General features: G+C 49.3%; 1 protein-coding gene across 1 annotated transcript in view; it reads left to right on the forward strand.

Moving 5' to 3' along the window:
- The window catches only part of CELSR3 (cadherin EGF LAG seven-pass G-type receptor 3), a 41,454-nt gene that overhangs the window by 10,253 nt on the left and 5,395 nt on the right, over positions 1-25,806 (forward strand). The window contains exons 4-34 of the mRNA XM_072599084.1: positions 795-910; positions 1,284-1,372; positions 3,337-3,494; positions 3,731-3,894; positions 4,210-4,335; positions 4,585-4,754; positions 4,958-5,143; positions 6,365-6,475; positions 7,060-7,231; positions 7,573-7,714; positions 7,890-8,010; positions 8,418-8,601; positions 9,877-9,978; positions 10,260-10,274; positions 10,954-11,048; positions 12,401-12,610; positions 13,817-14,021; positions 14,162-14,317; positions 14,502-14,670; positions 15,292-15,459; positions 15,879-16,005; positions 16,303-16,509; positions 16,653-16,827; positions 18,087-18,199; positions 18,563-18,642; positions 19,197-19,308; positions 19,466-19,582; positions 19,697-19,842; positions 24,073-24,188; positions 24,405-24,578; positions 24,997-25,212. Of these exons, the coding sequence (XP_072455185.1) occupies positions 795-910; positions 1,284-1,372; positions 3,337-3,494; positions 3,731-3,894; positions 4,210-4,335; positions 4,585-4,754; positions 4,958-5,143; positions 6,365-6,475; positions 7,060-7,231; positions 7,573-7,714; positions 7,890-8,010; positions 8,418-8,601; positions 9,877-9,978; positions 10,260-10,274; positions 10,954-11,048; positions 12,401-12,610; positions 13,817-14,021; positions 14,162-14,317; positions 14,502-14,670; positions 15,292-15,459; positions 15,879-16,005; positions 16,303-16,509; positions 16,653-16,827; positions 18,087-18,199; positions 18,563-18,642; positions 19,197-19,308; positions 19,466-19,582; positions 19,697-19,842; positions 24,073-24,188; positions 24,405-24,578; positions 24,997-25,212 (4,442 nt within the window). The remainder of the gene's footprint in view (positions 1-794; positions 911-1,283; positions 1,373-3,336; positions 3,495-3,730; positions 3,895-4,209; positions 4,336-4,584; positions 4,755-4,957; positions 5,144-6,364; positions 6,476-7,059; positions 7,232-7,572; positions 7,715-7,889; positions 8,011-8,417; positions 8,602-9,876; positions 9,979-10,259; positions 10,275-10,953; positions 11,049-12,400; positions 12,611-13,816; positions 14,022-14,161; positions 14,318-14,501; positions 14,671-15,291; positions 15,460-15,878; positions 16,006-16,302; positions 16,510-16,652; positions 16,828-18,086; positions 18,200-18,562; positions 18,643-19,196; positions 19,309-19,465; positions 19,583-19,696; positions 19,843-24,072; positions 24,189-24,404; positions 24,579-24,996; positions 25,213-25,806) is intronic.

Consider the following 25,806-nt stretch of genomic DNA (forward strand, 5'->3'; position numbering starts at 1 on the left):
AGAAGGATGGGGAGGGAGGATAGAATATGGTGGTAAAGAAGAAGCTAGCCTATCACCCATTCTTGACACTCCCAAACTTGCCAGTATGATAAGCTGTCAACCCTAAACCTTTTACTGCCAAACAGTTCTCAACTCGTCACCCCCAAATATCACTTTCAAACTTTTTCCTCCAAATATCACTATTTTCAATCTGTCCTTCTTGCAACTCATCACCTTTTCAGACTGTCACTCCTAAACTCAGGCCCCACCCTCTTATCTCTCAAGCCTGTCACTCTCAAAGTCACTTCTCCTGAGCAGCCCCCAATGTGAGTGATTCCAACCTATTACCCCCAAACAACATTGCTTTGTAATAATGTCCATCCTGTCACCCCTGTGTCACTGTCCCCAGCCCATTACTTTCCCAATCTATAACCCCCAATGTTACTGACTTTAAATACTTAATCTAACTTGTCACCTCCTCAAACCTGTTATTGTCAAATGTCCTTTACCCACTTGACTTTTCAACCTGTTCTTTGCCACCATAGTCTATCTCCCTCCTCCCACTAATAATCCCTTTTCCCTAGTGGCCAAGGAGTTCATACCAGTATGGAGTCAAGGGTATTTTAGAGCTGAGTGAGGGGGTTGATCATTAAGGGTGCCACCTGGTGGACATAAGGATGGGCAGTTCTAATCTCCAATGTCAGGGGCAGGGGAAAGGGGGCTACTTTTTGGAATCCTCCTGAATGATATTGGGTAGATGAGTCTGGAATCCTCTAGAGGTCCCCTGACTGCTGTGCTTTTCCTTCTCCCCCCAGGTTTGCCACAGTGCGGTCCCATGGGCTCCTCTTCTACAATGGCCGGCTCAATGAGAAACATGATTTTCTTGCCCTGGAAATTGTTGCAGGACAAGTGAGGCTCACCTACTCCACGGGTGTGTGCATATCCATGTGTGTATCCCTCCATGCGTGTTTGTGTATCTTCTTAGACTCATAGAATATTAGAATTGGGCAAAACTTTGGCACATAAACTGTCAGAGCTGAGAAGGACCTTATACATCATTCAGTCCAAGGCTCTCATTTTACAGACAGGAAAACTGAGGCTCAGAGAGAACAAATAACTTGGCCAAGGTCATGCTGTTAGTAATTCTATGTGTGTGGGGTGGGGTAGCATCTCTTCTTAGAGGAGGTAGTGGTGGTAATAGGTGTTAGTTTATAGTACTGAGCACGTATGTCTGTGTGAGGAATGTGTGTAGACACGTGGGTATTCTCTACCCCATAGATGACCCCATCTTTCCTTCATTATAGGGGAATCAAGCACGGTAGTGAGCCCCATAGTGCCCAGTGGTGTGAGTGATGGGCAGTGGCATACAGTGCAGTTGAGATACTACAACAAGGTGAATATTTTTTGTTGCCTTCCAGAGCTTCCACTTTCCCCAAATCCCCTTTTGGGCCAGTCCCTTAACTCCTCAGACAGTTCTACAGTCCCTCCAGACCTTCTGACCTTCCCTTCCCCCAGTCCTGGTGGGAGGATGAGCCCAAGGGATACTGGGTAATATTAATAATGATTGCAGTGAGGGTGCCCAGGTATTTTCCTGGGTTCTTATTGCCTCTACTGATAAGGACTTTGCCTTTGATGTATCCCTAGCAAAGTATGAAATTATCTTGGTATAGTTATTTCCTTGATATGGTGTGAATTCCTTGCTTTGTTCTGGGTTCTTCATTAACAGCACTCTGAGTATAATTGATTCATGGCCAGTCCATACACATTAAGCTGCACCTTTGGACCTGGTCTTTGAAGGAAAAAACAGAGACACAGGGCAGAGAGAGTGAGAACCAGAGCTGGAAGTTCATACTAAGAGAAACCAGTAAGATGCATGCAGGCTCAGTTTCCTGGGGGAAGCCTGTCCTGGCTTGTAATCTCTAGAGAATCATGTATGTGCTGTAGGACAGCCTTTCTAAACTGTGGTTTACAGTCTCGGAAACCATGAAGTCTCCAGGATGGCATGAAAGGAGACAGTGACCAAGTGGTAAGAATTACTGGACCAAGCCTCCTGGCCTTAGTGGTGGAGATTCTGGAGCAGGTGAGAGCTCGAGCCGAGAGGCAGCAAGGGAGACAATCAAAATGGTGTTTTCATAGGTTCAAGGAAGAGAGCTCAAACCTTCTTGAGTTCTTTCCCCAATTTGGGGGTCCTCATCCTCAAGGGTAATATTATAAATTAGGTCACTAGAGGATCTAGGACTCATTAGAGACATAATTTGTTTAACTCTAGACCACTGATGCCAACTCAAATAGAAACAGAGGCCACGATGAACATTATCTGTGTGCTATTGGATTTTTATTTATTTTGTTAAATCTTTCCCAATTACATTTTAATGTGATTTGGGTCACAATGGACACCTCTTCTGTAGTCCCACCTCCCCATGAAATTTATCCAGTCCTCCAGATGTGTAGTAACCATTGTCTTTGGTTGGTTGTAGTTTCCTCAGCCTTATAGTACTACAAAAAATTTGGTCCTTTGAGAGTCAGTCTATCCTGCACAGTCCACATAACTCACAGTACCAGTGTAGGGCAGGGTCCCAGTTTGCTCCTCTAGATTTCATCTCTAGAGTCTCTTGCTGCAACTTGACTTCAGCTCTTTCTTTTCATGAGCACTCCTACAGTTGGTTAAGGAGGCTTAGACCACTAGCTCCTCCATCACTCTGCCACTTCTGCTGACCCAAGATCTTGCAGTTCCGATCTTGGTCAGGAATTTCTTGCCACTAAATTACTGCTTTTGTTCGCTGCCACCCTTAAGTTTCATGTTTCCCTATGGCACCTGGTTCCCTGAAGGGGATGTACGACTACAGAGCCTTCCTTCTAGGGAACCAATCTAAGCATATCTGACTGGGTAATCTCCAATTTGACCTCCCAGCTCTAGTCCCCTCTCTCTCTTTCTCTTCCCCTGCTCTCCCTTTTAAAGGCCAAGTCTAAAAGTGTAGCCCAGGTGTATGAACTGACCATGAATAAATCAGTCATCCTCATGTGGTGTCAGTGGAGCAACCTAGTAGAAGGCAAGACATTCACACCTTATCAAGGAGGTAACCTTGTCAAGGCAATGTCACACCGTGTTAAGGATGCTCATCAATACCAGAGCCAAAGCCTCATCAGTGGGGACAGTGAGAGCTAGGACAGTGCCTGGGAACACTCAGTACATATTTATGATCATAATTACTGTAGAAAAGGAAGCTATTGTCATTGCTATGTATGGAGTGTGAAGGGCAGAGGCAGATGCTCTAGGGAAAACCTCTCCAGAGGGTGGGGTGTCTTATCTCTCTCATCCCGGACCCCTCTGAGTCGCTAATAATACTGTGTCCTCAGCCCCGGACGAGTGCCCTTGGTGGGGTTCAGGGCCCTTCCAAGGACAAAGTGGCTGTGCTGAGCGTGGATGAGTGTGACACCCCCGTGGCCCTGCAGTTTGGGGCTGAGATCAGCAACTACTCATGTGCGGCTGAGGGCGTCCAAACCAGCTCCAAGAAGTGAGCCTCCCGTGTGTCTCCTGTGTGTGCCTCTCTTGGCTATTCCCTATTTCCTGTCTTCCTAACCATGAACTTCCTGCCTTCCCTTTCTATCTCAATTTCCCCTTTTGCATTTACATCAAGTGGAAACTTGGCCCCCTCAGTCATCTTACTGTTCATCTCTTCCCAAGAAATGCCCAGATCAGCTCCAAGAAACAGAGGCCCTCCCATACCTGTGTCTCATTTCTCCCCCTTAGGTCACTGGATCTGACTGGACCCCTGCTCTTGGGCGGTGTTCCCAACCTGCCTGAGAATTTCCCTGTGTCCCACAAGGAATTTGTAGGCTGCATGAAAGATTTGTTTATCGACAGCCGTCGTGTGGACATGGCAGCTTATGTGGCCAACAATGGTACCACTCCTGGTATGACCCCATCTGTATTCATAACAACTCCTGTGTCTCAAAGCCCATTGGAACCTCCCTGATGGTCCTATCTCAACCCCACAGCCAGCAGGGGTACTTCTTCCAGTATGGCTCCCTATGATCTGCTCAGTAACCCCAAACCCCCATTGAGCAATGACTATTAACCCCCTTCATGTCTATCAGTGATATCCTGATACCCAGGAGGCTGGGGCACAGGAGTTGAGTTTGGGGGCGTGCCCACGGAGCTTGGGAGCCTGAGCAGAAGGCAAACGGTGCCTCCTTCATGCCTGTGTTTTGCTTTCTTGCTTGCCTCAGGCTGCCAGGCCAAGAGTGCTTTCTGTGTCTCCAGCCCCTGCCAGAATGGCGGCACCTGCTCTGATGGCTGGGCTGGCTTCCGATGCGATTGCCCTGTGGGCTTCGGGGGAAAAGACTGTGGGCTTGGTGAGGGATGCTGCCGGGAGAGGGAGGTGCAAGGGAGGTGGGCAGGAGCCACAGGCTCAGGATGGAGGCCATAGGCAATATGGGGGTATGGAAGAGGATTTTGGTGGGAGGGTGGGACAGCGGGCTCAGGCATAGGGGCAGGGAATGACAGGGCAAAGACTGTCTGAAGTGACACCTAGAGGGGAACCACAAACCCACACAGTGGTGGGGAGGGGTTGGACATCAACTTCTTCCTCTTTCAATCCCTAGCCATGAGCCATCCCTACCATTTCCGTGGCAACGGAGCCCTGAGCTGGGACTTTGGGAGTGAAGTGACTATTTCGGTGCCCTGGTACCTGGGGCTGGCATTCCGGACACGGGTACCACATGGGGTCTTGCTGCAGATTCAGGCTGGACAGCACAGTTCCCTCTTGTGCCAGGTGTGACCATGACTCCTAATCCCCAACCATCACTACCCATCTAAACTAGGCAGCATCTTCCCTCTTAGGCTAGTTGTGATCTTCCTGAGTACAGGTCCCCAGTACTGATTTTCCCCCATTCTTGCCCTGTGGTAACTGGGAATGTCCAGATTTCTGTATTGTCAAGGGCTGCCCACAATAGGATTGAGTTTCTCTCTCCACAGCTGGAAAGGGGTCTCTTGTCCTTGGTGGTGGACAGGGGCTCTGGTCGAACCGTCCGCCTTCTGCTGGACCAAGTGACACTCAGCGATGGGCAGTGGCATGACATCCGTCTGGAGCTGCAGGATGGACGAGCTGGGCGGCCTGGGCACTATCTTCTCACAGTCACGGTGGATTTTGGCCTCTTCCAGGTATGAGGCCTCTACCTTGTCACCCTTTCCTATCCTCTGCCCCTATGACATGTCCCTAACCTGGACCTAGTTTCTGTGGTCACTCAAGACCCCAAGTAGGCCCTCTCCTCATTAGCCCCATTGGGTTCCTATATTCTCCTGTTTCTCATAACCCAGGAATAAGCCATTGGCCCGTTACATCACTGTCACCACCAGCTCTTTCTCCCTCCAAGGGGTGGGCAGAGAGGGGAGTTGTAAAGGTATCAAAGGCTGCCCTAAGAGGAGGGAGGACTAAGCTGTCTTCAGAGGAGACTATACCTCCATGAAGATTGTCACAGTCCAAGCAATACCAGGGTGATAACTATCCCCTGGAGGGGAGGGAGGAGCTTGGTTTCATCTCCCCTTCTTGTAAGAACTGCCTGAATTTCATTCATTCAAAAAATGCTTACTCTGTTCAGGTTCAGGGGCTCAGTCTGAGGCTATGGAGATGAGGAACGCATATTCCGATAGGGGAAGGGGAGAGGACTTATTTTCAAATAAGTGTGAAATAAGCAAAATTGCAATGGGGGCAGAATGCTTTAGGGCAGTTTGTGGAGGGACTGCTGCTATGGTAGTCAGGGAGGACAAAATAGAAGAGACAGGGCCTGAAATCAGCCTTGAAGGAAGAGAAGGCTTTCAGCTTGCAAAAACTGGGAGGAAAGGACTCCAGGAAGGAGACCCCACTGTGTGACTGTAGAGAGGTGTATGATGGTCAGATGGATGGAATTAGAGAATGGCCTTATGTGCCTGGAGCTGTGGAGTGTGTGAAGGAGGCTTAGGGGTGCAGGCTGGAGCCACTGGGGGCCCCTGGAGGTTTTTAAGCTCAAGTATGATGTGGCCAGGCCTGGCTGGGCGGCTGCATCATCAAGGTCGGCTGTGTGTGCCATGGATTGGGAAGTGGAGAGAACGCTGGTGGGCTGAAAGCACAGTCCCAGGAAGAGATGAAAAGAATCAGAATTAGACTGTGGGGTCTCTTCCTGGCCAATGTATTTAGGTTTGGGACTGTCCGTCCTGTTTGTTTTGGAGATGGGGAGCCAGGCAAGGTGGGCTGTCTGTGGCTTTTTGGGTTTTTCGAGCAGAAGAAGGGCATTCAAAGTTATTCTCCCTCATTCTCCAGCCCTCCCCCTCAAGCTGTGTTCCTCATGCTTTATGGCCTAATCTTATGTTGACTTGAAGCTCCCTCCTTTGTCTTTCCCCCCTCAGGACACCGTGGCAGTGGGGAGTGAGCTACATGGGCTAAAGGTGAAGCACCTCCACGTGGGGGGCATGCTCAAGGCCCATGATGTCCATCGGGGCCTTGATGGATGTATCCAGGTAAGGGGCCCACCTAACCCCACCCCCCAAAGCCATGGGTTATTGATGGGGAATCAAGCTAGGAAGGGAGAGTTTGAGGGGTATCGGGTGACCCAGAAACCTTGGGGGCAGGAAGATCAGAGGTTCCTTCCTGGGAGAGGGTTTGGTATAGTCTGGGGGTAGAATGGGTAGAGGAGGACTGTGTTTTAGGGAGGAGATCTTGTTTGGGAGATAGTACTCTTTGCCTCAGTGCTGGGGGAGATGTGCTCAGGACTAGGGGGTGAGGCTTGGGCTTTTGAGAGGAGGTTTTGGTAGAGCAGGGATGGAACTTGGTTTTGAGTACTGTGGAAATCTTGCTGAGAATGGAAGGGATCAGTCTGGGAGCCTTGGGTTTTGGGGCTTGGGGGGCATTCTTGGTGGAATCCAAGGGTCTCATTTTGGCAGTGGGTTGTTTCTGTCTCATGTTTGGGGAAGATGTTGGGCAGGGGTCAGTCCTGGGGCATTTAGGATCAGGGCAATTGCTCCCACTTAGGGCTCTGGTAGGCTTTGTGGCTCCAGAATTTTGGGTACAGTGCTGTATCCTCCAGTGACCCATCTTCTGGCAGGGAGTGTGGCTGGGCACCATGCCATCAGGGGCCCCAGCCCTCCCTCCACCCAGCAGTAAGATGAATGCAGAGCCAGGCTGCAATGTGCTCAACCCCTGTGCCTCCAAGCCCTGCCCTCTGCATGCGGACTGCCGGGATGAGTGGCAGACCTTCTCCTGTGTCTGCCACCCAGGTAGGATTTCCTGAGGGCTGGGCAGGGTGGAAGGTGTCCTGGGACTCTGGCCTGGAGTAGTGACCAAGAGACAGAACGACCAGGGTCCAAGGAGTGACAGTGTATTGAATTTGAAGTCAGACAGACCTGAGTTCAGACCTGAATCTGCTCCATAATCTTGGGAAAGTCAATTGATACCTTGGGGCCTGAGTTTTCTCCCTCCCAAAAATGAGGGGGTTGGACTGGATGGTTTTTGAGGTCCCCACCTACTCTAAATCCTGTAACTGGGACAACCACGAAATACCTTGACTTTACTATCCTGAGGATGGGATCAGTGTGCTGAAACCCTTCTGATTGCCCAGGTTACTATGGGAAGGCCTGTGTGGATGCCTGCCACCTGAATCCCTGTAAGAACAAGGGTTCCTGCCAGCGACAGGTGGGGGCACCTCATGGTTACGCTTGCGAGTGTGAGGATGGCCACTTTGGATCTCACTGTGAGCACAGGTGAGAGGGCTGAGAGGTTGAGTGGTCCTTGGGGTTGAAGGAGAGGGTTGGGTGAGAGTGGTTCTTGAAATGCAGGCCTAGAGGGGCCAGAGATAAACCTCAGAAGGAGAATTCCGTTGTTGGGGGACAGTCGGGGAAGTTCTCAGTGTAACTTCCGCTCCATATTCCTCTGCAGAATGGACCAACAGTGTCCTCGGGGCTGGTGGGGGAGCCCAGCCTGTGGACCCTGCAACTGTGATGTCAACAAGGGCTTTGATCCAGATTGTAACAAGACCAATGGGCAGTGTTACTGTAAGGTAAATGGGGTGGGGGTACGCTGTGTTTCAGACCCTGACTCCTTACCCTTTGACCCCTTACCTCTAACGGCTACCACCAGTATCCTCTCCTCTTTTGATCCCTGAACTTGTTTTACTTTGACCTATGACTCCTGACCCAATTTTTAGACCCACATCTTGATTTTCTTCTTCTGATTCTTGACCTCTGACCTTGACCCTTGCACCTTACCTCTGACTCCTGATTCGGACACCTTGGCCCTGACCTCCATTTCTCTGATCCAACACTCTTCAGGTCCTGGTTTTAGCTTGTCCATGACCTTTGACCCCCTAATCTCAATATCCACCCTGACTTCTGACCCCACCTCCTACGACCCCTTCCCTAAGCCCTGACCTCTGACCCCAGGCCCCTGACCCCGTCCCCCCTTCAGGAGTTCCATTTCCGACCCCGGGGGAGTGACACCTGCCTCCCCTGCGACTGCTATCCTGTGGGCTCCTCTTCACGCTCCTGCTCCCAAGACAGCGGGCAGTGCCCCTGCCGGCCTGGAGTCATCGGCCGCCAGTGCAACAGCTGTGACAGTCCGTTTGCTGAAGTCACTGCCAGCGGCTGCCGGGGTGAGCCAGGGTCCCTGGAAACAGGCTGCTTTTAGCATCCTACATACGGCTCTACACTCTGGTCTGAGGTGGGAGAGGCAGTTTATTCAGCTTTGTCAGCAGCATAAAAAACCAGGGGGAAACCTGTCACTGGGGACCAGGGGGTTGGCTGTTGAAATCACTGCTCAGGCAGTTCAGGTGGGCTATCACCAGGGGGCAGTAATGTGCCACAGTCTCGAGCAGTATAGCTTTACTTGGGTTCCAAGATAATTACGTGAGTTTTCTTTCACGGTCGACACGCACATCTGGCCTCTGTTTGGCAAATGAACAGTAGCAGATAATATGTGCAAAGACGATGCTTTAATATAAAAATTTTCAACACTAGAAAGGATCTGAGAAATTTCCAGATTTGAAAGGGACAGGCGAGGTCATCAGTTATAGAAAGTTACAGAAAGAACAGGAAGAAAGGAGTTTACAATATAAATCTACCGGGCCATGAGATGCACACCGTGAGAGCTGGGAAGAACCTTAGAACACAGTCGAAGAATATAGAAACTGACAAATGGAATATTGACCATGTAGATCAGTCGTCCTGTTTTGGAGAAGGGGGCTTGAGATCGAGGGAAATAAATTATTTGATAGAATATGATATTTATCGTAACATTTCCTTGGTTAGTCAGGGGGCAAGTCAGGAACCCCTGAATTTGAATCCTGCCTCAGACACGGAGCAGTTCTGTGATTCTGGGTCAGTTACTGTACCTCTCTTAGCCTTAGTTTCTTCATCTATAAAATGGGGGTGATAATAGCACCTACTTTACAAAGCTTGTTCTGAGGATCGAATGAGTGAACATTTGCAAAATATTTTGCAAACCTTGAAGTGCTGTATGGATGCTCGTTCGTGTTATTCTTTATCTGCTGGTCAAAGCCCCGGCTTAGATGTAGACCTGAATGGGACTATTTTCTTTATAATTGTTAGTCCTCCTTAAGCTGGGATGCAGACTTGTTTTACAAAGAGCTTTTTTCACACTTTGTGCATTTGGTAGTCCAGGTATAATTGTCTCCTTAGGATAGATGGGGATCAGTGGTCTTGGAGAGGTTAAGCAACCTGTCCATTGTCACACAGTTAATACCTGGAAGACAAACACTGGCCACCCACAGGGACCTCCTGACTCCAACATGTGGGCTTGTTGCTAAGCTTTCTGGGGGGCAGTGGGCTCTGTAGAATTGTCAGTGGTTGCTTCATGGCTTGGTGGCCCTCTCTGATCCTGTTTGAGCTTTCTCTGCTCTCCTTCCCAGTGCTCTATGATGGATGCCCCAAGTCACTGAAAGGTGGTGTGTGGTGGCCTCAGACCAAGTTTGGGCTCTTGGCCACAGTGCCTTGCCCCAAAGGGTCCCTGGGTAAGTGCCTGTGTTTGGAAGTGATAGGTCCTCAACAGGACCTGGAAGAGGGAGGGGACAGTCAGAGAAAGGGGAGAATGGAACCCTGGGATTCTGCTGATTTAGGGGGGCCCTATAATATGTGACAAGTTGGGCCTTAGGGCACTTTCCTCTTAGGGGGAAGGAAAGGGAGGGAGAGATGGGAGTTGAGGGGGATTTGGTTTGGAACCTCTCCTCCACTACCTCTGCTGCCCCTAGCCCCCTCACCTGTCATTTTTCCATTTTTCTTGATTCCTGGGCAGGCTTGCGGGGAACAGGTAAGTCCCCCCACTTTGTTCTCAGGGAGGTCCCCGCAGACTCCTTTGCTGGCTGAAGCCTTGCCTGCAACCTTTCCCCCTCCCCACTTGCTGCCTGAGGTCTCCGCAGATCCCTGCTCTTCTTGGCACTAACAAAGCAGTTGGTTCTCAATTATCCACAATGTAGCATGGATTGTGTAGGGCTACTGCCCCCTTCCACAGATGGGACTGTGTGGTTGGATGTGTATGGGTGTCTATGTGTGTCTGAGATTGGGTGTGTGTGTTGAGGTGGGGCACAGTGTGTTTGTGTTTGTTTCTTCTGAAATTTGATTCTAAATGGTTTTTTAATTATCTGCTAGTTTGGGATCATTCTTGTCTCTGACCTGCTCTGTTAGTACAGGTGATTGAGAACTGACTTAGAATGCTTATAATCCCCCTCCCACCTTGTTCTCCCCTTCTGCTTATGGTACCACCAGGCTTCAGAAGCACTAGACTTTTGTACCTGGAGGTTCTGGGGGAACGGGGTGGGGCTTCCCCTGTGGTGACCTGGGGAGGTTAGTTGACATCTCTGGCCTGGAGCTGGTCCTTGACTCAGGCTGTGTTGGGGCTTGACTTGTGACTAGTGCCTGGGGTCTGGAGGTCCTGGCTACCCATAGCCTGGGGCTCCAACAGTGATGACTGACTTCTTGCCTTTGCATAGGTGCTGCCATCAGACACTGTGATGAGGACAAAGGGTGGCTGGAGCCAGACCTCTTCAACTGTACCTCACCTGCTTTCCGGGAACTGGGCCTACTGGTAGTATTTCCCTCAACACCCCCCCTTCCTGTAATAAGGTGGCACAGTGGATAAAACAAGATGTCAGGAAGCCCACAATTCAAATATGGCTTAAGATACCAGATGTGTGTCCTTGAGCAGTCACTTCTCTGCCTATTTCCTCATCTGTAAAATGGGGATAATAAACTCCCTGGGGTTGTTGTGAGGATTAAATGAGATAATATTTGCAAAGTTCTTAGCACAGAGCAGTTTCTGGCACATATGTAATAAATTTTTGTTTCCCATCCACTTCAACATTCTCAGGATATGGCTTTGCTAGTAATACATCTCTCTCCTACCCAGATACCCCCTCCATATATTCATAGCCCCCCCACATCCTCCAAAGCTCCCCAATACCTTCCAACCTTCTGGAACTTGGCTCATCTGGTAATGAATGGCTCTTTCTTCCTGGTTCCACAACCTCCCTGTGGAGGTCTACCTAGGGCCTACCTTCCCCAAACTGACGCTCCTAGGAATAGCCTCTTTCAATTCAGAACCAGAAACTTCTGACCTCCTCAAACCCTGTAGTTCCCTCCCCTCTCTCCTCTAACTCTATAGACTCCCTCCCCTCATGGGGCTATTGGCAATTCCCACTCTGAATTTTGTGACACTAATAGTAGACCCCAGTAACGTGCAGACATTCTGTGTCTTCCCAATTTAAAGCCAATATGTTCCAGTACAAAAAACCCTATCGATGGTAGTTAGGTGACCCAGTGGGTAGCGTACTGGGTCTGGAGTCAGGAAAACCTGAGTTTAGGCATTTATTAGCTCTGTGAACCTGGGCAGGTCACTTAATCTCCATCTACCTCAGTTTCCTCAGCTATAAAACAAAGCTTCTGCTTCCCAAGTTTGTTTGGAGGACCAAATGAGATTATATTATAAAACATTTAGCACAACCTGCCATGTAGTATGAACTTAACAAACGTTTATTTCCTTTCTTCCCCCTCTCTCCCTTCCTCCCTCCCTTCCTTCCTTCCTGTCTTTCTTTCTTTCTTCTTGTGGAATGAGCAACCAGTTTTTATTTGAAATGAGGTTAAATCCTGGCTTTGTGACTCTGGGCAAATCCCTCTGTCTCCTCTGAGTCAGTTTTGTCCTCTGTGAAATAAGGAGGTTAGGCAAGGTGGTGACAACATTCCCATCTAACAAAGGTGTTCTGTGATCCTTCAGTGTCATCTCAGTCTGCCTGTGGTCCTTACTCTGTGCCCCTTGGAGGGGGTACAGAAGGATGAGTAGAAATGGGATGATTCTGGGGATCCTGAGGCTGGGTGGACATGGGGAGAAACAAAAGGGAGGTTTCAGTATGACCCTTGTCCCTTCTGTTTCCTCTTGGGCAGCTGGAAGATCTAGAGCGCAATGAAACAGAGCTGGACACCATTGAGGCCAAGAAGCTGGCCCAGAGGCTTCGCTCAGTAACCAGCCATGCCGAGCGCTACTTCGGCAATGATGTCCACATTGCTGCCCGTCTTTTGGGGCGTCTCCTGACCTTTGAGAGTCATCAGCAGGGCTTTGGGCTGACTGCCACACAGGATGCTCACTTTAATGAGGTGAGCCTGGCTATCTCTGATCATCACTGATCCCTGAATTACCCTACCTGACATCCCTGTGGTCACATAGAACTCCCATTCTAGTAAGGAGATCCGAGACATGCCCTCTGACCCTGCTTATGACTGTTTGAACCTGCCTCTGTAGCATCCTGGTCACCACAGTGACACTTTGCTGGCCCCCAGCAAGATCACAGAAAATGAATCCCTGAATGAGCTGACTCTGGCCATGCCCTCTGACTCCAGAGTCTGAGTGTTTATCTCTGACTCTTTACCATAACTGATATCCCCACATTTATACAGGAAGCCCATTTCAGTGGGATGACCCTACTGACCCCTTAATCCACTAACTTCTGACTCTGTTTACCACATGCCAAGACTGCTGATCTCCATCGTCTTGACTGTCCTCTGATACTTAACCCCACTCAAGGTAGTGTTCAGAGCTTTGCTTTAGGGAAATCAGTCTTCTGGCTTTCTGTCCCAGTGGACCCTTTGTTTTGAGGAAAAGAGCCTTGAGCTAGGAGTCAGAACTGGGGACCTCTGGCCTAGCTCCATCTCAGACATGGCCTGGGGACCTGGGCAGATCACTGCCTCCCTCTAGGTCTCAGTCTGAGGGACTTTTCTGGATACTGTGAAAGTGGAATTGACAGAACTGATTTAGTTTTGATTGTGCTTGATAAGGAAGGGGAAAGTCATGGAGGACCATAAGGTTTGGAACATGAAACCAGATAAAGGGCAGAGTCATAGACAGAAATAGTAAAGTCATGGGATCAAGGAAACCAGAGCTGGGCAAGAGCTCAGTGCCTGGTCCAGTCTCCTGACTTATAGATGAGGAAACTAAAGCCCAGAGAGGGGGAGGGTTGGCCTGAGGTCACACGTAACGAGAACTCCAATTCTGTGTGGCCTTTTAACAAAGTTCTGTACGTTTATTGTCAGATTTCATCCTTACGACTGATTTGCCAGATAATCTTGGTATCATTATCCTTCATTTAGAGAGGGGGAAGCTAAGTCTAAGGCTAAGTTTGCCCTGAGCCCCATAGCTACTAAGTGCCAGAGGTAAGACTGAACCAAGAGCTTTCCTGATTCTAAATCCTATCCATTGCATTTCAGTGGCTCTCACTCTGGGGTTCCTTGTGTCAGGTGGTCCTGGGGTTGTGAGTGGAAAGGAGTCACCAGAGCCCTCCTCACCATAAACCTTCTCATTCCCAGAATCTCCTCTGGGCTGGTTCAGCTGTGCTGGCCCCAGAGACCCGTAAACTGTGGGATTCTCCATGGCCACAAGCCCTAGGTGGGACCCCAGCCCGGGGGGCCAGTGCAGGCCTCATTGAGCAGCTGGAGGAGTACACAGCAACGTTGGCCCAGAACATGGAGCTCACGTACCTGAACCCTGTGGGCTTGGTGGCACCTAATATTAGTAAGCCGGGACTCCAGTAGGTGGGCAGGTGGGGGTCAGAAGCTCCCATTGAGGGAGGAGGAGGGGAAGGCACACTCTTTTGGGAGGAGAAAGTGAACTTTGGCCGATGACTTGTGACACTTCCCTTCCCCTGCCCCCAGTGCTCAGCATTGATCGAATGGAACCTCCTGCTCCCACCATGGGGGGACATCGATATCCTCGTTACCATGGTAGCCTTTTCCGGGGCCAAGATGCCTGGGATCCTCATACACATGTTGTGCTGCCCCCTCCAGTACCTCGGCCCCCACAGCCAGAAGGTAAGTCCCCTAAGTGGAAGTGCAGGCAGCACTAACCAGGAACAGGGTTCCGAGGCCACCGTCTTCCCTCACAGAACAGCACCGTCCTTGGGAGCCACTTGGTTTGTGGCCATGGCAGGGTTGGGAGCACGGGATAGTTGTCCTGGAGGGTCACTGACTGTGGCTTACCCTTTGCCTCCCCCAGCTCTGCCCACAAGTGGCAGCAGTGATGCCAATGGGACAGCAGAGAGCATGGCAGGCCGAGGGGGGCCCCTGGAGGCAGAGCCTGGTCTCACCATTGTCATTCTCCTCATCTACCGAACGTTGGGAGGGCTGCTCCCTGCCCGCTATCAGGCAGAACGCCGAAGCGTTAGGTATGACTAAAGAAGAGTCTGAGTAGTTTGTGTCTGGGGCCACCTGGACTCTGGGTCCCATCAGAACAGGGTATAAGTGCAAGAGATCTTCTCCCTAAGGACACTACTAGTTGACGGCCTGATCCCTTATTAGTGTGGTTTTGTGGCAGGGCTAATTAATCTGGAGTAAGGATCTGGGTTCTTTTCTTTGCTGAATGACCTCTGGGCCTCAGTTTCTAGACATATAGACTTTATAGTCTCTAGACCTGTTCTCTGAATGTTCTTTATAAAGCAGGTAGTCCAGGTTTTCCCCTCATATAGTGGTGGTCAAGGGGAGGTAAGGGGCTTGAGGGGAGTGTCTGTTATTCTGAGAATGTCTGGGGTTCAGAGGTAGTAGTGTTTATGCAAAAGCCTCATGACCACTGCCAGGATATAGGAGGGGATGTTCCTATTTGAATCTAGATTGGTTTAGAAACTTGAGGTAGCTCAGAAGTTGATGAAGTCCTTTCTGTTCTCTCTCTCCACCCGTAAAATGAGGAGGTCAGACTAGATAATTACAAGACTCTGTGGCTGTTGCTGGGGGGTGGGTAGGTGTGGGCATAGCATGCCAATTCCAGGACTCAGGTGATAATGTTCCTTCAGGCTCCCCCGGAACCCAGTTATGAACTCTCCGGTGGTCAGCGTTTCTGTGTTCAGGGAGCGCAGCTTCTTGCAGGGTGTTCTAGAGTCACCTGTCACCCTGGAGTTCCGCCTGCTGCAGACGGCGAATCGAAGCAAACCCCTCTGTGTGCAGTGGGAGCGGCCCAGCCCGTGAGGATGCATTCCTTCTTCCCCTGGCAGCCCCCTGGATGGCCTTCAGAGCCATCTCTGTTGAATGACATGTTGGCTTAGTTTTTGAGGACCTGTCCCTCCAGCTCACCCCAGGATTAACCTGTGTGTGGTAGAACTGGGTCAGCTCATGGGGATGCCCATCCTAACCCAATACCCCAGACCCACTTAACCTTGCTCAGGCTCAGGTCTTCATCTTTAAGGAGGTTAGGTCAGATGGTCTCTAAGGGCCCTTATAATTCCGGAGTTGTTGATCTTATTAGTTTATGTGTTGGGCTGGCCCACAAAGAGATCTACACTCTTGTCACTCTCTCCCACCCAGTATGGGTGGCAGGCACAGTAGTACCCTCAGTTAGTAGCCTGGTCATTTGGACTCTGAACTCTGATGTGACTCTCCACAGGAGTGACCCTTGGGGTGTTTGGACAGCCCGTGATTGCGAACTTGTGCACAGGAACGGTACCCACGTGCGCTGCCAGTGTTCCCGGCTTGGTACTTTCGGGGTGCTCATGGATGCCTCCCATCGAGAGGTATGGAGACATCCATTTTCCTGGATGTCAAGGAACCTTCCAAACTGTTGCTGAGTTAGATGGGAATGGGGAATGATTGTCTGAATCTTTCAGGATCCTGGGTGGGAAAGAGGCTCAGTTAAAACCTGGGGGGTTAGACTTGTGTGAGTGGAAGTGTTCTGTCATAAAGGAAGGTTTACTTTATCAAAGAGCTGAGGGCTTCGTGTCCAGCTGGGGAGACAAGATCAGGAGTGGATGGACCTGGGAGAATGGAGGTTGGTTCCATTCCTTCCTGACTGCCCCTCCTCCTGCCCACAGCGTCTGGAAGGTGACCTGGCCCTCCTGGCTGTAGTCACTCATGTGACCATGTCCGTGACTGTGGCTTCCTTGCTCCTGACTGTGGTTGTCCTGCTCAGCCTTCGAGGCCTCAAGTCTAACACCCGTGGGATCCATGCCAATGTGGCAGCTGCACTTGGCCTGGCAGAGCTGCTCTTCTTCCTGGGGATTTACCACACACAGAACCAGGTGCTCATCTTGGAAGCCATCAGAGGCCTGGGGCCCTGTTGGTGGTGGTGATGGTGGTGATGGTGGGGAGTTTGGGAGACTGGTGGGCAGGAGTCGACCTTGTGGAGCTGAGGTTACCCTCTGCTTTCCTTCCCTTCCTCTAGTTCCTGTGCACGGTGATTGCCATTGTCCTCCATTATCTCTTCTTGGGCACCTTCTCCTGGCTCTTTGTGCAGGGACTACACCTCTATCGCATGCAGGCAGAGGCTCGAAATGTGGACCTTGGGGCCATGCGTTTCTACTATGCCCTGGGTTGGGGTGTTCCAGCCATCCTTCTGGGTAAAGTGAATCCCTCTCCTCTCTGACAATTATCAGAGTAATTACAGTACTTGCTATCTGTAGGACTCACAATGTACTTTCCCCTCAATAATTGTGGGGCCCATTTTGTTATAAGAATTATGATTTCCATTCTGTAGATGAGGAAAACTTGAGGCCCAGTGAGAAGTGATTTACTCCAAGCTTATGGGGCTAAAAAAAGAAGTGGGATTCAAACCCACATCTTCTGACTTTGAGTCTAGTGCCCTTTTCACTGTAACATATAGCATGGATTGCCATGGGTATTGCCCCTATTCCTGGTGGGTAACATAGACAGCACCACTCAGCCATCCCATATGAGTTCACTGTCCAAACCAGCTCAGCCCGGCATCTAAGGGAGAGAACCAGACACTGCCTTCAGGAAAAACAAGAGGGTCCCTGAGGCTTCCTTTGAAGGGCTTGGGCCCTAGGCCCACTCCCTTCTCTTTAATCCCCAGGCTTGTTGGCTCCCCATCACCAAGTGGGGTATACTGGAAAGAAAACTCACTTTTGGTCAGGACACCTGGGTTCAGATCCCAGCTCTTCTGTCTTGTAGAACCTGAGTCAAATCCATTTCCTCTTTAGAGCCTCCTCTTCCTCCTTTAAAGTGAGGATTTTTAAGTAGCTCAGCTCTAAAGTCTATGAAATCCAGGCTTTGCTTCACACACCTGGCTCCTTTCACCTCCGATCTCCCACAGAACAAACCCCAGACTTCCTATAGGTGCTCAGGACCGTAGGTGGCATGGAGGAACAGCTGGGGCCAGAGGTCCTTGGAGAGAGGAGAGCCTTTGAAAAAGGTCAATGAAGTCTGGGTCTCCTGACACAGTAAAATGAAGGCATTGGATCTCTAAATCCCATGACCTCCCTGAGCCTTGGTTACTTCATCTGACAAATGGACATGAGAAACCTTTCACTATCTACTTGACAGACTTAGGGCAGGCTTCCATAAATGATAAAGCACATTTGATGCATTAGGATTGCTGAGGTCAGAGTAGGTCTCTGTCTCCTGAGTCTGCCCCCTGTAGCTCCTCTCCCTCTTTGAAATGCCTTAACTCCCTTCTCCCTTGATTAGGAAGGAGGAAGAAGTGACCCACTGCTGATGTAGTGGGACTTTGGGTGTGGAATGTGATCCCCCTCCCTCCTTCACTTCCTCCTCATCACCAAGGTCTTCCTTCTGTATGATGAGCCTGTCAGGGGGTGTGGGGTGGGAGTTGTTTCCTACTCTGAGCCCTCTTTTTTTCCAGGCCTTGCCGTGGGCCTTGATCCTGGGGGATATGGGAACTCGGACTTCTGTTGGATTTCCATCCACGATAAATTGGTGTGGAGCTTTGCTGGCCCTGTTGCCTTGGTCATTTCGGTGAGACCCTGAAGTAGTCCCGGTCCCAACCCTAACTCCATCCTTAATTATGACACCTACCTGTTTGCTTATCCTGGGATCTGGGCTGGGGCTGGGGGTGTTGGGTATTTGATGAGAGGAAACACTGACTTAGGTGTGTTTACTTATCTCCATCTTTCTGAATCTTTCCCTGTCTCTCCATGTCTCTGTGGCCACGTCTGACCCTTTATGTCTTACTGTCTTATTTCCCCCATGTCTTTGTTCCATCACTCTATTCTCTCTCTGTTCTCATGTACCCCTTTCTGCTCCTGTCTTGCCATGTCTCTGCCCCCGCCCCGCCCCGTATCTGTGTTTCCATGCCCCACCTGTGTTGTGTGTGTCTAGATGAATGGGGTCTTGTTCCTGCTGGTGGCAAGGATGTCCTGCTCCCCTGGACAGCGGGAGGCCAAGAGGATGTCTGTGCTGTGAGTTGATTTCAAGGGATGGGTGAGACAATGTCGATCCAGACTGAGCCCTGCTAGACTGTACAGAGGGTATGGCAGCTGTGGCCGGGGCCTAGAACATACTGTCATGGAGGTTGGTTTGAGGATATGGGAGAAGGAGGGGAGGTTGTTGGCTTGTGACTTAGGAAAGGGACTGTCTCAGCCCTGTCCACTCTCTCCTTTGCTCCCTCAACTTCCCCATTAGACGCCTCTCTTTGGAAGGAGAGTCCACTGGTAGAAATTCACCTTTTTGGGCTTCTGTTTCTATCTCACTTCTTGTCTTTGTCATTTTCTGTCTCTGCCTCTATTTCTATTTCTATATTTCTCTTCATTCCTGTGTCCCCTCTCCTGGGTTGTCCCTCTGTGTTTTGACCCCCATCCTTACATCTTTTCCTGACTTGCTCTACCTCTTTGTCTTTATCTCTCCTTCCCTTTATCTCTCTGCATCTGCTTGTGTCTCCTTGTCTGTGCCCCTCTTCTTGTCTCTCTCCATCTTTCCCTGTCTTGGTGTCTCCTCCACGTGTGACCCTCTGCAGCTCCTTCCTGCTGCTCCTGCTCATTGGTGCCTCCTGGCTCTTCGGTCTCCTGGCTGTCAACCATAGTGTCCTGGCCTTCCACTACCTCCACGCTGGGTTCTGCGGCCTTCAGGTGACCTGGCCCTGCAGGGGGAAGCATGGGACCCTGCCCTGCCCTGTCCCTTTGTCACAGTTACCCCTCCCTAAGCTTCCCCTCTTCCTCCAAGTAACCCTCTCACTTCCATTTCTTGTCCCTTCACTGACTGCCATGTCCTTTGCCATTGCCACAGGGCCCAGCTGTGCTGCTGATCTTCTGTGTCCTGAATGAGGAGACCCGAGGGGCTTGGGCCTCGGCCTGTCTGGGCAGGAAAGGAGGAACGGAAGAGGCAAGGCCGACCCCGGGCACGGTGAGGAGATCTTGGGGAGTGTTGGTGGTGCTAATGCTATGTTACTGCATAGGGAGAGCATTGGAGAGATCTAGGGGGCCTTGGGTCCTGATTGGCCATGTTTCCCCCTCACAGGGCCCTGGTGCTTACAACAACACAGCCTTGTTTGAGGAAAGTGGCCTCATCCGAATCACTCTGGGGGCCTCCACGGTGTCTTCTGTTAGCAGTGCTCGGTCGGCCAGGACGCAGGACAGTCAGCGGGGCAGAGGTGGCCTCCTCAGGTACAGCAGGGGCAGGTTTAATCTGGTAGTCCATGCAGGCTGCACCAAAGTGCGAGAAACATCAGGAGCCCTGAGGTATTCTTAGATTTCAGAGTGGAGCATTGGAAGAATGTCTGGTTATCTCTTCTTATCCCTTACTACATCAGGAATTCTTACTCTTGCTTCCCTGAGGAAGGCCCTGGTTAGGTTTCCTGGGGCTGAAATGTGGAAAGTCTCCTTCTGTCCTTTTAGCTCAGCCTGAGACACACAAAACTTTATATCCTACTGTCCTGGAGCAAATGACTCCCCCTCTTTGGGCCTCAATTTTCTCATCTATAAAATGGGGATGGTAATAATTATATTACTTATCTTCCAGGGTTATGATGAGAATCAAATTATATGTGTAAACCTTATATAACATCAAATATAAGTTATTTTTATTATTACTGTCCAAGATAAAAAAAAGTAAAAGCCAATTTAGAGAGCCCTGGGACCTGTCCAGGTCAGCCACCTGGGTGAACTATCTACTGCTTATCTGCACACCCTTACGTCTGGGCCCCACTCCCCCAATTCAATTCAACACACACCAGTGTGCCCAGGCCCTGTGTGGGGCCCTGCATATACAGTGATGAAATAACAAGACATGTCTTCCCTTCAAACAGCTTGAGATCATAACAGTGACAGCAGCGGTAACTGACAACAGCATGGTGGCACTGATCTAGGTTTCTAAGGTGTGGAAAACGCGGCACATATTGTCTCGTGATCCTCACAACCACCCTGGGAAGTGATAATAATTAATAATAATAATGATAGCTAGCATTTATGTAGTACACACTGTGTTCTAAATGCTTCATAATTATCTCATTTAATCCTCACCATAACCCTGGGAGACAGGGGCTGCTATTATCCTCATTTTACACGTAAGGATACAGAGGCAGGTGGAGTCTAAGTGCCTTACCTAGCGTCACTCAGCTCGTTAGTGTCTGAGGTTGGATTCCTGACTCCAGGTGTAGCGCTCTACCCACTGCACCACCTAGTCAGCAATAGTACAGGACCTTGTGATTTAAGAGTACTTTACCTGGGTTATTTCACTTGATAATTTCCCTCTAAGAAAAGTAAGGTAAGTATCATCCCCATTTTATGGGTTAGAAATCTGAGGCTCAGTTTAGGAAGTGACTTACCCAAGGTCACTTAGTGAAAGAATCAGGATTTGAACCCAGATTCTGACTCTAAGTTCCTATACTCTTTTTACTATACTGTAGCTGCCTCCTAACATCTAGTAGGAAGATAAGGTTTGGACACAAGTAACTATGAATGTTAGAATATGTTTAACTGCTTAATGGATGAAACCAAGTCATAGAGAGATTCCAGTGAGAGGGTTCTCTTCTTGCTGGAGATAAGGTAGGGGTGGGGCTGGTAGAATGAAAGTAGGATTCATGAAGGTGGCAGCTCCTGAGCAGGAACTTTAAGGAAGAAGATCTCATCACAGCTTGAGAACTGAGAGGCTAAGAGCACCCTAGCCATGAGGCATGATGTATACCAATGCACACAAGGTCCAGAAGTCAGAAAGAGGTCGGGGAGCAGTGGAATATGGACAAAAGGAAGCAGTGGGAGATAAAACTGGCAAGGCGGGACAGAGCCAGATTATAGAAAGCTTTGAATTCCAGGATTAAGGATTTATATTTCAATATTTAAGGTAGTAGGGAGCTGCTGAAGTCTTCTGAGCAGGTCATCAGGGTACATTATGGCGATCACTTTGACAAGGCTAGGTAGGATGGGCCCAAGGGGAAGGAGGCTGGAGGCAGGGATGTTGTTTTACTTCAGGAGAAAGCCCAGCACAGTCTCTTCTCCAGCACAAAAGAAGTCCGCCTTCTCCCAGCACTTCTTTCATTGTACCCCATCAAGTTTGATTCATCCTTGATTAACCCTCTCTCCCAAAGAACATTTCAGATCTCCAGTTGGGTGGGTGTATTGTACAGATAGTCACACCTTTGTGTTTGTAAGAGAGGGGGCAGCAAGGTAGACTGAAGGTTTGGAGGGTCAGAATGACCTGTTGTAATGCCAGTGTGATACCTATAGCAATCCCTAGGAATATGCATGCATTTTTCCAGAGTAAATTTGCAAAATGTAAAAACTCTTCCTCAAAGGCAAAACCAAAATATTTATTTGGGACATTATTAGAGTACCAGGAGGTAAGATTTAATAGGGAACTTATCACTAATCCAGGGAGCGCTGACATCTGAAACCTTCTTTCTGTCAGATCTCCCCACAAAAACAAGTTCCCCTAGACAAATTCCTCCCCCGCCCACTCACAGCTTGCCTTTCTCTCTCTCTGCTCTTGCTCGTTCTCTCTCTCTCCCCCTCTCTCCCACTCCTGTCTCTCTCTCTCCTCCTTGGGCAAGCTCCTCCCAGTCTGAACTCCATGTGACCACAGGCCCCATATGTTAGGCCTATTAATGGGTGGGAAAGATCTTCCTATTCTATTAACTTTACACCTGTATGTGTAAGGGGGAGGATTCTGTAGAGAGGAGAGATTTAAAGATGCAGGAGATAGGATGACTAAGGTCTCACTGATGGACATAGATATGAAGACATGAAGACCAGGGGAGGCAGTGGTCAACAGTGTCATATCCTCTAGGAAGCTGAAGGAAGATGAAGACTGAAAAAACACCTTTGGAATTATTGATTAGGAAGGAGGAAGTCTAAAGAGAGATGTTTCCTGGAGAAAGCAGCTTCATTTGAATAGTGGAGTTGGAAGCCAGACAACAGGGGGCTGAGAAGAGAATGAGAAAAAGGTGTGAAAGTATAGTATTCTATACAAGTCTGGCAGTCAAGGAAAACAGAAAGAGAATTGTAGCTTAAAAGGATAACGAGCTTTTTGGGAAGAGGTGGCTGGTTTTTGGTTTGTTGGTTGGTTTGTTTTGATAAGGGAGGCCTGGACATGTTTGTAGGCAGAGGGAAAGGAACCAGTAGCTAGTGAGAGGTAGAGATTAGAGATGAAAGACAAAGAAAGAGCAAAGCCTAGGGTGAGATGGAAAGGGATGGCACAAAATGGAGGGCTTAGCCTTGGAAGAAGGCTGCCTAACCCTGGGAAGCTGGACCACGAGGGGAGACAAGACAGAGATTTACGGTATGATTCTCTTTTTCTCAATTACATGTAAACAAAAACTCTTGAGTCATTTTTTAGAACTTTGAGTTCCTAAACCCATCCCTCCCTCCCTGAGAAGGTTTGGTATAGATTATACATGGGCAGTCATGCAGAACATTTCCACCTTAGCCAGAAAACACAGACCGAAAAGCCCAAGAATATAGAAAGTAAAAATAGTACACTTCACTCCGCATTCACACGCCATCAGTTCTTTCTTTGGAGGTAGACAGCATTTTTTATCCTAAATGAGTAGTTTAGAGGAAGACTTGAGAGAGATGAAGAAGCTAACAGCAAGTGATTTTTCAATCTCTTGTAGTAAAGGAGAAAGTAAGGTTATCTACTGAAAGGTGCAGAGGGTGAAGTGAAGGCTCAAGGAAATGGGAGGTTTAACACAGACTGTAAAAAAAAAAAAAAAGATTATTTTGTGGTGAATGGAGTTCTGGGTCCAATTCTGTGCCACGTTTCAGGAAGGATATTAGAAAGATGTAGTGTGCCTGGAAGAAGCAGATGTGGATGGCTGGGGACCTGGAGAACATACTGTATGAGGGCTACTGTTATGGTAGATGTGCTATCATGTTACTCACATTCTCGGTGGCTGAAGGAGGGACAGGAAAACAAAGTTAGCAATAAATAAATAAATGAGCTTGAAGATGTTTAGCCTAGAGAAGAGAAAACTTAGCAAGGATGGGAACCTGTGGTCCTGGGGGACACATGATAACATTTAGCACAGTGCCTGATACATAGTAGGGGGCTAATAAAATATATTTGACTTGGTAGCTGCTTTCCAATATTCGACTCATTGTGAAGATAAACTTTGTAACAATTAGAACAATTGGTTCCAAAATAGGATGGACCGCCTAAGGAGCTTTTCTGATTTAGGGAGGTCTCCTAGCAGAGTCTGGATAATCACTTTTCAAGAGTTGAAGAGGTGGTTCCTCCTCAGACATGGGATGGAGCAGATGCCTTGGAGGCTCCTTCTGAACTGAGGTTTTTCTAGGATTCTCTGATAAGGTCTTTGTTAAAAAAGATGAAGAATATTGAAAGTAACGTGTAAATGAAGTCAGCCATATCATTTCCCCTGACTTGTCATTTCTGTCCTCTAGGGAGAATGTTTTGGCAAAACATGGCTCAGCTGCTGATCACACTGACCAGAGCCTCCTGGCCCACGGCGGGCCCACAGACCTGGATGTGGCCATGTTCCATCGAGATGCTGGAGGAGGTAGGGCTTTGGGGAATGGCTGGTTCAGGAAGCGCTTTGTAGTTAGAGTGCTTATCTATCAGAAGCAGGCCTGAGAGCCCAAGCGCCACTGGCAATGCCATTTTTTTCCCTCAGACTTCCTGGCACCTTTGTCCAGTTCCCTCTTATTCCTGATTTTCCAAGTCTATTCTAGCCCCTGTTCTCAATTGGTCACTTCTGCTGTCCATTGTCCTTTAGGCATGGACTCAGACTCAGACAGTGACCTGTCCCTGGAGGAAGATCGAAGCTTGTCCATCCCGTCCTCAGAGAGCGAGGATAATGTCCGGCCCCGTGGTCGATTCCAACACCCTCTTCGCCGGGCGGCCCACAGTGAACGGCTCCTCACTCACCCAGCCAGCAGCACTCCCAAAGGTGACCCCTGACTTCCCTCTACAGGGTCTCCAAAGGTGACTCTAATGACTCCCAAATGCTTCCCAGAGGCCTCTCAGACACCATTGACTCCCAGATGTTCTCATAAAACCCTCTGAACTTCTTCAAATCATTTATAATAACAAACAAGTTATTAGTCTCAATTCTCCTCTCTCACATTCACCCCTTTCCCTTTCATTCCCCCCTCCCCTCACCTCATCAAACCCCATTATTATTGGTAGACTGTTTATATGGCCCCTGTGGATCCATAACCGTTCTCCATCTATGGCTGTCCTTTCTGGGTCTATTGTTTTTCATCTCTGCCTTGGCTTCCCTCAGTTGAATTATGCTCATGGCTAGGGGGACCTGTTAGGGGTCATGAGGAAGTTGGTCAGAATGTAACCCAAATCCCCATCTGCAGATGTGGATGGTAATGATCTACTATCGTACTGGCCAGCCTTGGGGGATTGTGAGGTACATCCCTGCTCCCTGCAGACCTGGGGATCTGAGCGTCGTCTGGGGCTGGATACCAGCAAGGACGCAGCCAACAATAACCAGACTGAACTGGCACTGACCAGTGGGGATGAGAACACAATCGGCCACACCCAGCTCAGCCACACCCAGCGACAGAGGAAAGGTCAGAGGATTGAAGAGCACAGTAGGCTAACCCTCATGAGCCCTCCCATCTTCCTCTTGGGAATCCTCTTCCTACCAGATCCATCCACTGTGACCTATAGGCCCTTCTCTAGACCTCCTATGCCATCCATCTCAGGATTCCTACAGATTGGCTCCAAGATTTGTCCCTGGTACCCTTCCAAAGTCTTTCCCTATGGGGTGCTTGACCCAACACCCAGACCTTTCCCTTGGAATTCCCTCAGATTTCCCCCAACCCCCACACACATACCCTAAAACTCTCTTAGTAACAACCCTCTTTTTCAAGATCAGCTTTGAAAGTGGGCTGGAAGCACTTACCTCTAGACTCTTTCTGGAATTTCTTAGATTTGACTCTTCCCTTAAGGATCCTTGGGTCCTGTCACCCCAAATTCTCCTCCTAAAGTTCCCTAGAACTTCCCCTAAAATCATCCCCTTAGAGTCCCAGACCTTCCCCGCTACTACCCTAAGATACCTTCTTCAGAAACCTCTGGGATACCCTACCAGATGTCCTCCTGAAAACACTTGGTACTCTCATAGTGCCTCTAAAATCTTTTTTCCCATTTCCTGAAAGTGTCTT

The sequence above is a fragment of the Notamacropus eugenii genome, chromosome 1, assembly GCF_028372415.1.
Source record: "Notamacropus eugenii isolate mMacEug1 chromosome 1, mMacEug1.pri_v2, whole genome shotgun sequence".
Classification (NCBI taxonomy): domain Eukaryota; kingdom Metazoa; phylum Chordata; class Mammalia; order Diprotodontia; family Macropodidae; genus Notamacropus; species Notamacropus eugenii.